The following is a 16,108-nucleotide window of genomic DNA, read 5'->3' as shown; positions in this document are numbered from 1 at the left end:
TGAGGTGGGACATTTGCCACGTTCAAWACAACWGGGAACTCGGAAAAAAMAGCTCTGAATGGGAAAAATAATTTGTAACGGTCATCCAAACCTGAATTAGCGACCTGAAGATCACTGACGTCATAATTTGACCTGTTATTTTTCCGAGTTCACAGTTGTCTTGAAACAAACTATTGCAATGCTCTTTCCATTAGTGACAGTTATGATCATTCAATCTCATACAAAATATTGATGGTGCGTTCAAGAAAAATACGAGGTCAAATCATGACGTCATGGATTTTCAGGTCCCCCMAAAAATCCTACATTACCACAGGCTTTGTTTATAATTCTGTATGAAAATAAAATCTTACATGACTCAGATCCAAAAAGTAGAACAAAAATCAGTAGATTTGTTTTTATTTAAAAAAAAGGAATACAATGGATGTAAATAAAAATTTAAAAAATGGTTGGTGAGCATAAGTACAGAAGAACAGGAACATCTGGGCAAACACAAAGCTGCCCAGGTAGGTACTGTGAGTTCATCATTACTTGCAAATGCATAAAAAAGTCAGCAGAATGAAATCTGATCTAAATTAATTTTTTTAAGTATCAAGAGGGCATGTCCATGGGTAGGACATCATACATTCTAGAGAAAAGGTACAGCCATTTGATTCAGGATATACGTAGTTATTTTTGAGTCACTAAGGTAAACTGAATGCTAGTAGCTGAACTAATCTCATGAAAAACGTGTTTATTCACAAGTGCAGGACGTCTATGTGGAAAAAAGTGAACTAAAACTGACTGCCCTGGCCATAACTGATCATCATTACAGTGTTTTAATCCCTGTGCTGGTGTTTGTAAGTTGGTTTGAGATCGCAGGCTCACTGTCCAGACAGGCAGAATGGGTTTTATCTTTCAGAGGCTGGGAAAATAAAAGGCTGATGGTATTTGTATTGCTAGCAAAGGGAGAGGAGGGTTAGCTGCTGCCTGTATCTCCATACAGTATGCTGAGCTGGCATTTTAATGCAACCTCCTGTGTTCAGATGCAATGCTCACCTGATGCATTTCACCCAGTTTGTTTCTTTAGTATGAAAAAGCCTCTGCATTGTTCATCCAAAGTGGGGACTTCTTTAGAAGTCACCATCCCTGAATGATACTGTATATCTAATGGGTTAAACAAATGTTGTGAAATCATTGGAGACTCCTTTATAGCAGACTTTAGCCAAAAGACAGATAAAAAATATGACATTTGTACATTTTTTAAAAACGGGCTAAAAAGTGAACGCAACACCTCAAACTATGCAAAAAAAAGAACAGCTCAATACATGCGTGCAGCACTTCCATTCAAAGCACATCATCAACTAGACACTCCTGTTTAAATGTAAAGTTTGAAATTAATACGTGGTGGGGGTCAGGGTCAAGAACCAGGAAACAATCTCGAATACATTTAAAATATAACTTATTATTAGCTTGTGATGTTTCCCACTAAGACAGCAGATAGGAATCATGCATCAGTAGAAAGCTCAGATAACACTTAACACTTGCGCACACACACATACAGTGTGCCTCCTGTAGCTTTAGCCAAAAGACCCTAAACAGGGAAGTGGTAGGGAGCTCTCCTATGGCCTGTAAATAACCCACTGAATCCACCCCTCATCCAGTGGAAGGAGAGGAGTGCAGTGTCTCCCTCGGATGGTGGCCACCACTTAGCCTCAGCTTACTCCTGGGTATATTACTGCCCCATCATCTCAAGTTCGCCTGTTTTCTTTTCACTAACATCTCTGCAGCAATTCATTACGTTGGCACTGCAGGGTTGCCACAAACCAAGCACTGTAACTCCTCCAGAACAATTGTAAAGAACTGCAAAGGAAAGGACTACTTGGGAGAGAAAGGTGAATAGTCAATGGACATTTTTTTGCAAAGGCTGAAACGGAAGAACACATTTGCGTGTTATTTGGTAACTGTATAGAAGGTGCATGTGTCCCGGTAGGGTAGACTACTAGTAGACCATTCAGCTCACAGAACACAGGAACAAACACCTTCATTTACTGACGGTTAGAAAGAAACATTTGTTTACTCATTTGTTTTGAAAATCAACACCTGTATTTGGGATGTGATACCTGAAAATTGAGACCCTGAGCGTCCAAACTGACAGTTCATATGAGAGCTACGGTGGGTGACGAGGAAAAAGGGGCAGTCCCTTCCTCCCACACCCCTGCTCCGCATTTGTAAAGAAAACGAGTGAGTCTGAATCAATCGATTCTCTGAAGTCCAAACAATCCACTTGCCCAGCCAGCAGAGTAAAACCATAGGCAGAGGGCCGGCTGGCCAGCCTAATTCACCCTGCAAAAAAAACAGACAAGAGAAACGGAGGAGCAAGAGAGGGAGGAGGGTAGAGGAGATCAGTGGAAACAGGCCCGGTAACAGACATAAGCACCCAGGGCCAGGGCAGTGCAGAGGCAAACATTGGCCAGCAGGGGGTTCCAGGCCCCTAGAGCCTCAGGGCTATCGTCTCCTGCTGCCTGGTCCTGGTTCAGCCCCTGTTGTTTTTCTGGCTCGTGCAGTCGGTGGGGTTTCGTAGGAGCTTTGGGAGCTGGTTCTTTGCTTCCCGCCTGGCCATCAGGTTGATCACTGGATACAGTGGAAGACTGCGACTGGGCGATAGCACCTTCACCACTGCCCCTCCATCGCAGTTCAGTCTCTGGTGGGGCACTGCAATGGGAGAGATATTCCAGGGGGAGAAGGATGAAGAGTGACACTGAATATTGCGTGTATGAAGTCTAGACTGCTAAAAATCTAATTGAGCGGGCCTTATTTACCTACGAGTGTGGGAATCATTCTGCGCAACAACAACCTCAGGAAAAAATGAGATTGGTTCAACCGTGCCGTTGACAGATAGACCTGGAGGACGGGGGCGGGGCAGGGGAGGTGTGAACTCTGGAGGAACGTCCTCTTCGTTGGAGAGCTCTTTCCACGACTCCTTAAACATTTATGGATTGATGTGGGTATTATTTAAACATTAATAGGCTTTACAGAGAAGATATGAGCTTTCTCCATACATTATGAGGAGAGACATCTGTATCTAGATAGAGCTTCCCAAATAAAACACCCAATTGGCCTACTTTAAATTATTCATTAGAGGACAAGTATAAGAACATTGTGGCTAACCAGTTCCTGAAAATATATACAAAAGGCAAACACATTTTACAGACACCAGAGACCCAATTTGTATGTGCGTGTATGACCTACTATAGCACTTTGGTTCATGGCAGCAACTAAAAGATGGATTCAACTTACCTGCAATGATGCGTCTCCCATGATGCACCTGGCACCTTCAATAACAGCGAGGTAGGAAAATCTGAGTTGGTCGGGTGTTTGAATCAGGCCCATCCGATAGCGTCGCATCTCCAGCAGTACGTCACGAATGTGCACAGATGACGGATCCTTGCGCATGGACATCTGCAAACAGATATTTCACAGCAAGTTTCATTGGGTAAGCTGACAATTACTTGACATGAAGTCATGATTCTTCATAAAGCCATTGGAAATGAGTGTCTGCACAACTCAATACCACATTTGCACAATTTCGGCTTGTGGGAGGAATAAAGTTTTACATTTCAAATTAGATTTCCAGTGCAGTACTGACCAGTAACAGGCAAGTGTCGACAAGACAGAAGGTTCCCGAGCGTCCGATGCCTGCGCTGCAGTGCACCACCACAGGCCCCTGGTCAGAGTTGAGGCACCCAGACTCCCGCACTTTGAACAGGAAGTTAAGGAAGGAGGCTGGAGATTCGGGCACCCCAAAGTCAGGCCAGGTGGTGTAGTGAAAATGTAGGATCTCTCTAGTTTCCCGAGTCTGTAGAAGGGGGACGAATTAACCAACTAAGCATAAAATAGAGCAGAGATTTCAATTACTGTATTGCCACCACCACCACTAGTATGAACATAAGTCAAGAAAAACTTTATAGGAATCTCAGACAAGCGTCAAAGAATCATGTTATAAATTACTTTGGAACATGATAGTCCTGAGTTCAGTTGCTTGTAGAAGGATATCAAAACACCCACCGAAGCTGCTTCAAAGCAGTGTGGAGGATTTCTAGGAATAGCCTGGATCTCTGCTGATAGTAATGATAATCAACAAGTACAGTCCTCTTATAATGAATGTGGGTATTTATACAACAGGTGGGTCTAATCCTGGATGCTTACTGGTTAAAACTGCGTTCCAGTCGGTGTCTATTCCACAAGTTACCACCAGCAAAGGTTATGACATTGAAATGCCTATTCACTGTTCAATCCACTGTCTCGTCAGCCCTGACAGGCAATTTATAAACTCGATCTAAACATTAACTCCCATTTCTTTGTACATGCATAAAAATGCAGATTCACGCAATCTCAAACTGAAGCTGGAAAGATTGCAAACTAGCTGCATTTTGTTTTGTTTGACTGGTTTTTCTATTGACATTTCTTTGTATATCCATAAAAATGCAGATTCATGATTTTGACTGGCTGAGAAAAGCTGCCTGTCTGTCATCTCAACTCCCGACACGTTCATTACTGAGGGACAGCTGGAGATCGAATTTCAATGTTTCAAATGTCAGACAGCCAGGTTTATACAAATCTTTGCTGTTGAAAACAAAATGCAAAGATTTGTATAAACCTGGCTGTGTCTGACATTTGAAACATTGAAATTATATCTCCAGCTGTCCCTCAGTAATGAACGTGTCGGGAGTTGAGATGACAGACAGGCAGCTTTTCTCAGCCAGTAAAAATCATGAATCTGCATTTTTATGGATATACAAAGAAATGAAAATAGAAAAACCAGTCAAACAAAACAAAACGCAGCTAGTTTGCAGTCTTTCCAGCTTCAGTTTGAAATTGCGTTAGCTGTGTAGTTGGCTAGCTCCTCTGAACAGTGTCCTAGTGAGAGCAAATTCTCTATGCCAGGTGAAATCACACATCATTAGCTCATTATGACATATCCAAATAAATGTCACTAGAAAACAGCTTAAGCAAATGTAGCTACTTTGCTGTTATTCTGACTGCACCGTTTGACATGACTGTGTTAGCCGAAGTTGGCTAACTAGCAAGCAAGGAAAAAGAACGCTGCCGGCCAGCATGGCCGACATTTAGAACGAACGACTGGTTCACGTCCATAGATATAGAACAAAAAGACTAAACGGCTGCGTCACATCTCTGGCAACCTAAACGATTTGTTTCAGGACTATATCTTGTGGAAGGATGAAATAGGATGAATAAATTCATCAAAATAAAATKTAATGAAAATGTCAATAATTATGTGAATATGGTGGTAACCCGTAGCCGGTGTTTGGAGGATATATTGGCACGGTTTGCCGGCCCGAGACAAACACCCGTGCCAATATATCCTCCAAACACCGGCTTCTCGGGAATGATCACTTAAATATAAACTACATGACCAAAAGTATGTGGACATCTCATTTCAAAATCATGGGCAGTCATATAGAGTTGGTCCCTCCTTTGTGGCGACAGCAGCCTCCACTCTTCTGGGAAGGCTTTCCACTAGATGTTGGAACATTGCTGCAGGGACTTGCTTCCATTCAGCCACAAGAGCATTAGTGAGGTCGGGCACTGATGTTGGGCGATTAGGCCTGGCTCACAGTTGGCGTTCCAATTCATCCCAAAGGTGTTCGATGGGGTTGAGGTCCGATCAACAAAACATTTCTGTATGGACCTCGCTTTGTGCATGGTCATGCTGAAACAGAAAAGGGCCTTCCCCCAAACTGTTGCCACAAAGTTGGAAGCACAGAACCATCTAGAATGTCATTGTATGCTGTAGCTTTAAGATTTCCCTTCACTGGAACTAAGGGGCCTAGTCCAAACCATGAAAAACAGCCCCAGACCATTATTCCTCCTCTACCAAACTTCAGTTAGCACTGGACAGGTAGCATTCTCCTGGCATCCGCCAAACCCAGATTTGTCCGTCGGACTGCCAGATGGTGAGTGATTCATCACTACAGAGAACGTGTTTCCACTTCTCCAGAGTCCAATGGCAGCAAGATTTACACCACTCCAGCTGACATTGGCATTGCGCATGGTTATCTTATGCTTGTGTGCGACTGCTCGGCCATGGAAATCCATTTCATGAAGCTCCAGACGAACAGTTCTTGCGCTGACGTTGCTTCCAGAGGCAGTTTGGAACTCGGTAGTGAGTGTTTTAACTGAGAACAGACGATTTTACGCGCTTCAGCACTCAGCGGTCCCATTCTGTGAGCTTGTGTCCGAACACTTTGCGGCTGAGCAGTTGTTGCTCCTAAACGTTTACACCTCAAAATAACAGCACTTACAGTTGACAGGGCAGCTCTAGCAGGGCAGAAATTTGACAAACTGACTTGTTGGAAAGCTGGCATACTATGACGGTGCCATACTGCCAATGTTTGTCTACGGAGATTGCATGGCTGTGTGCTCGATTTTATACACCTGTCAGCAACAGGTGAGGATGAAATAGCTGAATCCACTACTGTTCACATACTTCTGTATATATAGTGTAGATCAGTAAATAGGGCACTGTACCAAGAAGTGTACATTTTATGCCTTAGTACCTAATTTAAGATTATAATAGGATGGTAAGAGAACAGAAAATTACACAACGAAGGAAGAGGAATCTTACCGACAGATTTTCTAGCTCCAGCTGACGGACAGTGTAGTAGGATTTGATGTCTTCTGAAACAAGCGTTAGCTTGAAATTTGTGTCTTCAAAAACTGCCTCCCTCACCTCTCTAGGCGGCCAGTACTGGGCACACTTCACCTGAAAAATAGCCAGAAATTTCATAAGTGCATACATTTTACTGGGATGTTTACATTGAATAAGTACAATATTGATATTTTGGGTGAACAAGCCCGTTATACCGAAAACAGAGCAGTACTCTGCAACTGGAGGTCCATAGTGGTTAAAGGGAGCTCGTATAATTATTCTAATATATATACATATATATATATATATATTTTTTTAAATACTACTAATAATGGTAATACTCACAGATCCTTTCTCTATGACACGGTTCAGCATCACCACTCCCATGGTCCTCTGCTCCCATACCATCTCCCAGAAGTGACCACATGTGTTTGGAAGGGGCCCCTTTGGAGGAAGAGGTATTGTTAAGCATCTCGTCCATTTTTTTTTAAACGTCTATCAGGCAGTTAAAAACACACCCACTGTAATGCATGTGACAGGCAGGCTACACTAGTCGTAGGCGCATGTCAGTTTAGAATCAAATTAAGTGTTACCAACTTTTGATATACAGTGCATTCGGAAAGTATTCAGACCCCTTGACTTGTTCCACATTGTTGAGTTACAGCCTCATTCTAAAATGTATATATTATTTATTCCCCTCAATCTACACACAATAACCCATAATGACAAAGCAAAAATGGGTTTTTATAAATGTTTGCAAATTTATTAAAAACATTTTTACAAAAATAAATAAAATCACCTGAAATATCACATAAATATTCAGACTCTTTACTCAGTACTTTGTTGAAGCCCCTTTGGCAGCGACTACAGCCTCGAGTCTTCTTGGGTATGACGCTACAAGCGTGGCACACCTGTATTTGGGGAGTTTCTCCCATTGTTTTTTTTTGTTTTTTAACCTTTATTTAACCAGGAAGGGCTCATTGAGATTTAAAATCTATTTTTCAAGAGCGTCCTGGCCAAGATAGGCAGCACCAAGTCATTACAAAAATTACAGACAAACATGAAAAACTACAAGTAATCTAGTAAAACCATAGAATTCACATGAGTATAACAAAAATCAAAAACAGCAAATAAAAAACAATGACAGGTCAGGGAATCAGTCTCAAGATCATTCATCAGTGATTTAAAAATACCAATCGGGACAAGTTCTTCCAGTTTAAAAGTATTTTGTAAGGCGTTCCAAGACGACGGCGCAGAGTACATAAAAGCCCTTTTACCAAATTCAGTTCGGACATTTGGAACAGTTAGCAGGATAAAGTCCAGCGAACAAAGAGAGTACCCACCACATTTCTGAACAATAAAAATGGCCAAATAAAAAAAGGTAGTAAACCCAAAATGTCTTTATAAATAAAAGTATACCAGTGCCTGAGCCTACGAGTGACTAGAAAAGGCCAGCCAACCCTGGTATACAAAGTGCAATGGTGCGTAAGGGTTTTGCAGTTTAAAATAAATCAATGCGCCATGGTAAAGGGTGTCAATTGATCTCAAACACTGAGCGGAAGCATTCATATATAAAATATCCCCATAGCCTAGTAAAGGCATAAATGTAGCTGATACTAGCCTCCTCCTGGCTTCAAAAGAAAAACAGGCCTTATTCCTAAAATAAAATCCCAATTTCAGCTTCAATTTTTTTGTAAGTYGTTGAATATGCAATTTAAAATGCCTCCTTGCAGAGCCACTCAAGCTCTGTCAGGTCAGCTGGGAACTCTGGAGCTCTTTCAAAGTGAACATCGGGTTCTTGGTCACCTCCCTGACCAAGGCCCTTCTTCCCCAATTGCTCAATTTGCCCAGGCTGCCAGCTCTAGGAAGAGTCTTGGTGGTTTCAAACTTCTTACATTTAAGAATGATGGAGGCCACTGTGTTCTTGGGGACCTTCAATGCTGCAGACATTTTTTGGTACCCTTCCCCAGATCTGTGCCTCGACACAATCTTATCTCTGAGCCCCACGGACAATTCCTTCGACCTCATGGCTTGGTTTTTGCTCTGACATGCACTGTCAACTGTGGGACCTTATATAGACAGGTGTGTGCCTTTCCAAATAATGTCCAATCAATTGAATTTACCACAGGTGGACTCCAATCAAGTTGTAGAAACATTTCAAGGATGATCAATGGAAACCGGATGCACCTGAGCTCAATTTCAAGTCTCATCGCAAAGGGTCTGAATACTTATGTAAATAAGGCATCTGTTTATTTTTTTTATACATTTGCAAAAATGTCTAAAAACCTGTTTTCACTTTGTCATTATGAGGTATTGGGTGTAGACTGATGAGGGAAACAAATATTTTATCCATTTTAGAATAGAGCTGTATCAAAATGTGGAAAAAGTCAGGGTTCTGAAAACTTAAAATGAAACCTCAGTGGGTGTGCATCTGTAAACCTTTGGGCTAGGTGGGACGCTAGCGTACCACCTGGCCAACATCCGGCGAAATTGCGGAGCGCGAAATTCAAAATTCGCATTATTAAACATTGATGAAAATACAAGTGTCTTAGATCGTTTAAAAGCTTAACTTCTTGTTAACCCAGCCGCTTTGTCAGATTTCAAAAAGGCTTTATGGCGAAAGCACACCATGCATTTTAAATGGTGTCACCCCCCCCCAAAAAAAATCTGGATGGTTTCTCCTCAGGTTTTCACCTACTATATCAGTTCTGTTATACTCACAGACATTATTTTTAACAGTTTTGGAAACTTTAGAGWGTTTTCTATCCAATACTATCAATTATATGCATATCCTAGCTTCTGGGCCTGAGTAACAGGCAGTTTACTTTGGGCACCTCATTCATCCAAACACTGTCCCCTATCCCTAAGAAGTTTAAAAAATAATCAATGTGATAATAATAATAAATGTAATAAAACATTTCTTCCAGGATAGGATGATTTTTTATTTTTATTTTTTWAAATCGGATGCCCTTGCGCAACTGACATTCTGAACGTAGTAAAATAGCTGTAAACGCTTGACATCTAGACAATTTATTCCCAGTACTCCCTTCTTAGCCAGAGTACAAAAACCAGAGTACAAACCTGAGTAAGAATGTAGCTTCTCCGTGCCTCTTCTACAGAAATTAGGCTTGCGTTAATGTAGTCGTTCGTACCCAGTTGCAGGCTGATTCTGCTGTGGTCAACTGCAGAGAATGAAAGAAGGCTGATGAAAAGAAAACACTCAACTTTGCAATATCCCAAGGGACTTAGGATTTCATCTCTAAACACAATAACTTTGGTGCAGCTGTACAGTGCATCCAACAGGTCAATCTGACAAACACAGCAATGTTTATTTCTTCTTCTATTCTAATCCACTCAACTAAACAGGAAATACTATCTAGGCCATTTCTCCTCATCTAAAACAAGAGAGCTGGAATGGTACTAAAGTAAATACTTCAAGTATTTTGAATGTCTGATGTTCACTTTACATCAAATCAGGAAACAAGAACATATTGACACACTGGTTGACATGTGACCAATCTGTCCCATAGGGTTTAGGTTCACTTTTTGCATCTTTGTGTAAAGAGGAAACCACAACAGCTTTGCTGTGTCTAGTTAACATGACGGAAGACTAAAAAAAGACATGACAACTGTAAAAGCTTGAACTGTTTAACTACTTGTGAGGCATCGGACCTTGAAAGATCCATCCGTTGCCATACATGAGATGTTTTAGACTACAGCTTAACACGGGTTCAGTCACAGTATGTAGCACCCAAATACAAGAAAGGCTATCCTGCATAGTGCGTCAACTATAGCCAATGTTTGAGCCTGTTATTGTAAATTTGTCATGCTTCTGTATACCTAGACCGAGGAATTGCAGGAGCTCAGTCTGACTAAATCCCCTTTTGTAGGCCCATGGATCAATTTCCCTCCCCCCCAAAATTGGGGGAACCCAGTCAGGGTCTCAACTTATTGTTGAGAGTTAGAATAGTAGAAAAAACGAAGGGATGTTTTGAAATTTGGTTGTGCCTCAGAAGCTAGCATTATTTACATATTTTTTTTATTGGTAAATTAGTCTAGCGGCCAGCTATCTAAACTTGTAGTAATCATGGTCGAATTACCAACCGTGGGGTCCCTATAGATTTTGTGTCACTCACAGACATAATCATACCTTTATTTTCCCCACATTTAGTTGTGTTACAAAGTGTGATWMAWWWWWTWWWWWWWTTTGTCATCGATCTACACAAAATACTCTGTCAAAGTGGAAGAAAGATTCTAACATTTGTTTAAAATAAAACACTAATATATTTTGATTACATAAGTATTCAACCCCATGAGTCAATACACCTTTGGCAGCGATTACAGCTGAGTCTTTCTGGGTAAGTCAGAGCTTTGCACACCTGGAGTATACAATATTTTCTGAATTCTTTTTTAAAATTCTTCAGACTCTGTCAAGGTGGTTGTTGATTATTGCTAGACAGACATTTAAGTCTTGTCTTAGTTTTGACTTATATTGGCTTGAAAATCTAACTAGGCCACATTCAATGTCGTCTTGGTAAGCAACTATAGTGTACACTGAGTATACAATACATTAAGAACACCTGCTCTTTCCATGACAGACAGATCAGGTGAAAGCCATGATCCCTTATTGATGTATTTTTGTTAAATCCACTTCAATCAGTGTGGATGATGGGGAGGAGACAGGTTAAAGGATTTTTAAGCCTTGAAACATGGATTGTGGGTCTCAGAGGGTGAATGAGCAAGACAAAAAATGTAAGTACCTTCGAATTGGGTATGGTAGAATGTGCCAGGCATACCAGTTTGTGTCAAGAACTGCACCTCTGTTTTTTATAACGCTCAACCATTTCCTGTGTGTATCAAAAATGGTCCACCAGGACATCCAGCCAACTTGCCAATTGTGGGAAGCATTGGAGTCAACATCCCTGTGGAATGCTTTTGACACCTTGTAGTCCATGCCACGACGAATTAAGGCTGTTCTGAGGGCAAAGAGGAGTGGGGGTGCTATTCAATATTAGGAAGGTGTTCCTAATGTTTTGTATACTCAAAGTATAGTTGGCCTTGTTTTAGGTTATTGTCCTGCTAAAAAGGTGAATGTCTTCCAGTGTCTGTCGGAAAGCAGACAACCAGGTTTTCCTCTAGGATTTTGCCTAACCCAGTCCTTGCTGAAGACAAGCATACACAAATTGATGCAGCCACCCCCATTCTTGAAGATATGAAGAGGTACATGGTGATGTGATGGATTTGCCCCCATCATAATGTTTTGTGTTAAGGATAAAGTAATTTTTTGGCAGTATTACTTTAGTGCCTTATTGCAAACAGGATGCATGATTTGGAATATTTTTATTCTGTAGTCTTCCTTTTCACTGTCAATGAGGTTAGTATTGTGGAGCAATTACAATGTTGATCCATCCTCAGATTTCTCCTATGACAGCCAATAAACTAAACTTTTTAAAAATCACCATTGGCCTGGTAACTGAGTTAGGAAGGACTTCCATCTTTGTAGTGACTGGGTGTATTGATACATCATCCAAAGTGCAATTTATAACTTCACCATGCTCAAATGGATATTACATTTCTTCTTTTTACCCATCTACCAATAGATGCCCTTCTTTGGAGGCATTGGAAAAGCTCCCTGGAATTTGTGGCTGAATCTGTTTTAGAAATTCACTGCTCAACTGAGGGACCTTACAGATAATTGTGTGTGGGATACAGAGGTGAGGTAGTCATTCAAAATCATGTTAAACACTTATTGCACACAGTGAGTCCATGCAACTTATTAAGCACATTTGTACTCCTCTACTTATTTAGGCTTGCCATAACAAAGGGATGAATACTTGTTGACATTTCAACTTTTCATTTTTAACATAATTCCACTTGGACATGGGGTATTGTGTATGTAAGCCAGTGACAAATGTAATCAATTTAAAATTCAAGTAGTAAACCAAAAAGGGGTGTCAATACTTTCAGAAAGCATTTCTCTCCAGCCTATGGCAAATGTATAGAATTGCAGAAAATAAGCTGTAAAATTGCTAAATTGWCTCTTTTTGTGGACCTCACCCCATCCAAGTTGCCCATCCCTGAACTAGATGGCATCAAATTCACAAAACTTACATGGGCTGACATCTCTGTAGCGATTCCGAGTTTTGTTTTCAGGTAATTTAGCAAGTTTGCAGGGCAGCTCACTTGATTGCTGACGGATTTCCTGTGAGCAAAACAATACATTTACTTACATTTCTTACCTTGAGTTTTATTTGTTTTGGGAGGCAAATGGTTGTTCCTATCGTTGCTTGCTCACTGGTATTCTCCCAATGGTGCTCAGTCTATTACAACCAGTTTCAACCCTAACGGAGTCTTAAGGAGAATGTACTATGGTGCAGACTTGTGTTGTGCTGATCCATTGTTTCTGGAKGTGCACATACAATGTTCTAAAGCTAGGGTCGTTCTTTACAACACAATAACAGGATACTTGGGATATCTACTGTAAATATGCAGTCAAGGCTATTTTCCTAAACCACATTTGTCCGCAGTTAAACAAATTATGCTGACACTAAATAATTGTCCCCCATCACCTCAAACTCAGATATGACACATCTGGTCACAGCCACCTTTAGGCCTTGTCTGTAATCCAGAGTAGTCTAACAGTGTGTGTTATATATATCGTTAATAAATGTGAATGCAATTGTGGTTTGCCCCTTTTTCTAGTAACATGCATAATCATGTCTGAATTGTGGCATGGAACAAGTAGGGTGGAATCTGTCCGCATTTAGCTATCAATGACACTGTCAATGTGACAACACTAATCTGCTACAATGCATCTACCACGTGCAGGTAAACGTTACAAAATGTAACAACCGTCGCTATAGCCTACTCGATGTTACAAATGTATCATTCGAAACTGAGGTTTTCTAGAGACTTCACACATCCGACAGCACCGTGGAAGTTGGTACGTTAACTAAAACAAAATCGGAACAGGGTAGCCTAGCTAACGTTAGCTATATCAAAATTGGTACCCAATAAACCAGAATTAATACTTTATAACAACGAGACACGTGTAATAAGTCGTTGTAGGCACAATGTTCAAATCTAGCCTACTCAAACAGAACTTGCAACTTCAAATCCACCTTGATTTTCCTAGACGAACCTAACATTACCTGGTAAATGGCGTTCCAACTCCCGGGTTCATCGATTCCCCGAAACTCAGCTTCCATTGCCGTGTTACAGCCGCCTCTTTTCCCGACGACCAGTCGATATCTATTTCTAAAGGTTTAGCAAATTTAAGACGTTGTCCAACAAAGTCGACAACTCTTTCTATACTGTTCTTTATTTTAAGTAGCTAGCTAGCTACATAGATTACTGTCGTCTCTCTCGGCCTGGTTTTACCGGAAACACGCTGTGACAACCCCAGTTACGCTCCTCCTTGTCGAGACTGTCCTTGAGGGAATTCGATTATCTGGACCGGGTTACCATGGAGGAGTTTRCACCGGGTGAAAGGTGATTACATTCGTTTTAGAATCCGGGCGTGAACCAGGTGCCCCGTTCAAAGCCCAGGGTAAAATCGTCTMAAAAAAAAAGTGAGGTAGTTTATGCTAGATTAAGCACATGTAGCAATCAGTAAGATTGTGTTTTCACACGCAAAAGTGATTGACTTTGATAACGTTATATCTGCCTTCCCAATGAAAACTAGTTTGAAAATTCACCCATATACATACAAAAGTATGTGGACAACCCGTCAAATTAGTGGATTCGGCTATTTCAGGCACACTTATTGCTGACAGGTGTATAMAAATCGAGCACACAGCCATGCAATCTCCCTTAACAAACATTGGCAGTAGAATGGCCTTAATGAAGAGCTCAGTGACTTTCAACATGGCACCGTCATAGGACGCCACCATTCCAACAAGTCAGTTTGTCAAATGTCTGCTAGAACTTCCCGGGTCAACTGAAAGAGTTGTTATTGCGAGGTAGAACCGTCTAGGAACAACAACGGCTCAGCTGCAAAGTGGTAGGCCACACAAGCTCACAGAATGGGACTGTTGAGTCCTGAAGCTTGTAGTGGGTAAAAATCATCTGTCCTTGGTTGCAATACTCACTACCGAGTTCCACACTACCTCTCAAAGCAATGTCTATCAGGAATCAAGGTAAGACCCAGATGCGTCGAATTGACAATGGTTTAATATTCCAACAGCGGCAGGCAATAGACAGGTCAAGGCAGGCAAGGTCAGTAAACCAKAGGTGGGGCAATGGTACCGGACAGCAGGCAGGCTCAGGGTAGGCAGAGGTCAATAATCCAGAGGTGGTGCAAAGGTACAGGTCAGCAGGCAGACAGTCTGGACAGGCTCAGAGTCTGGACAGGCTCAGAGTCTGGACAGGCAAGGGTCAGAACCAGGAGGGCAAGAAAAAGAGAGACTGGGACAAGCATAAGCTGAGACCAAAATCACTGATCGACTTGACAAACTGGCAACGACAAACAGAGAACACCGGTATAAATAGACAGGGGAAGATGGGCGACACCTGGAGGGGGGTGGAGACAATCACAAGGACAGGTGAAACAGATCAGGGTGTGACAATGTCAGCACAATAACTGTTTGTTGGGTACTTCATGAAATGGGTTTCCATGGCAGAGCAGCCGCACACAAGCCTAAGATCAACATACGCAATGCCAAGCGTTGGCTGTAGTGGTGTAAAGCTTGCCGCCATTGCATAGTGCCAACTGTGAARTTTGGTGGAGGAGGAATAATGGTCTGGGGCTGTTTTTCATGGTTTGGGCAGGCCCCTTATTTCCAGTGAAGGAAATCCTAACGCTACAGCATAAAATTACATTCTAGAATCTAGATGATTCTGCACTTCCAACTTTGTGGCAACAGTTTGGGGAAGGTCCTTTCCTGTTTCAGTATGACAGTGCCCCCGTGCACAAAGCGAGGTCTATACAGAAATGGTTTGTTGAGATCGGTCTGGAAGAACTTGACTGGCCTGCACCGAGCCTCGACCTCAACCCCATCGAACACCTTTGGGATGAATTGGAACAGCGAATGCGAGCCAGTCCTAATCGCCCAACATCAGTGCCCGACCTCACTAATGCTCTTGTGGCTGAATAGAAGCAAGTCCCCGCACAAAAAAAAAAAAAGATTCAGAATGGTGACATTTGTGCGATCGGTTTTCCATCGCTCATTTGGATGTCACGTCAATGATATCATGTCACCATGTGGGACTGTGGGTCAATTAACCTTGTTGGAGTGGGCATCCTGATTCTAGTTTGTGAGCTAGGCAGGCTACTGCCTGGGAAGGTCTCCCACTCAGAGGTACGAGATGGGGAGGGGGCGGGGGTAGGTTGACCTCAGGTCTCTCCACTGGAAGCCCGAGATAGAGGGAGCGGGGGAGTCTATCAAATAGCGCACCTCTAACTTTGTACAGTACTAATGCAATTAGTTGTGCAATTTAGTTTGTTTCTTGTTTGAAGTG

At 41.8% G+C, this 16,108-nt stretch overlaps 1 protein-coding gene across 2 annotated transcripts; it reads right to left on the bottom strand.

The window, feature by feature from the left end:
• Positions 1 to 1,719: 1,719 nt before the first annotated feature.
• On the bottom strand, positions 1,720 to 14,028 carry LOC111966691 (tyrosine-protein phosphatase non-receptor type 1). Of its 2 annotated transcripts, XM_023991552.2 has the most exons (9): positions 13,801 to 14,028; positions 12,761 to 12,851; positions 9,731 to 9,831; positions 6,995 to 7,093; positions 6,626 to 6,763; positions 3,626 to 3,835; positions 3,277 to 3,438; positions 2,799 to 2,959; positions 1,720 to 2,691 (listed from the first exon to the last, which is right to left on the bottom strand). In XM_023991552.2, exons 1-9 carry the CDS (start codon positions 13,855 to 13,857, stop codon positions 2,382 to 2,384), a joined length of 1,329 nt encoding a protein of 442 aa, XP_023847320.1. In that variant the 5' UTR covers positions 13,858 to 14,028; the 3' UTR covers positions 1,720 to 2,381. The 2 variants fall into 2 exon arrangements, with proteins under 2 accessions (XP_023847320.1, XP_023847321.1); XM_023991553.2 differs by lacking the exon at positions 9,731 to 9,831 and having other exon boundaries at positions 13,801 to 13,924.
• Positions 14,029 to 16,108: the final 2,080 nt, after the last annotated feature.

Source organism: Salvelinus sp. IW2-2015, linkage group LG7 (genome assembly GCF_002910315.2).
Source record: "Salvelinus sp. IW2-2015 linkage group LG7, ASM291031v2, whole genome shotgun sequence".
Lineage (NCBI taxonomy): Eukaryota > Metazoa > Chordata > Actinopteri > Salmoniformes > Salmonidae > Salvelinus > Salvelinus sp. IW2-2015.
Note: the sequence above shows the minus strand (reverse complement) of the source record. Positions and strands in the feature narration are given on the sequence as shown.

Coding starts and splice junctions, on each gene's coding strand:
- LOC111966691 (XM_023991552.2), bottom strand. CDS start 13,857: ATGGAAGCTGAGTTTCGGGGAATCGATGAACCCGGGAGTTGGAACGCC. Junction 12,852..13,800: donor GTTGGAACGCCATTTACCAG/GTAATGTTAGGT, acceptor TTTTGCTCACAG/GAAATCCGTCAGCAATCAAG. Junction 3,439..3,625: donor TCGACACTTGCCTGTTACTG/GTCAGTACTGCA, acceptor ATCTGTTTGCAG/ATGTCCATGCGCAAGGATCC.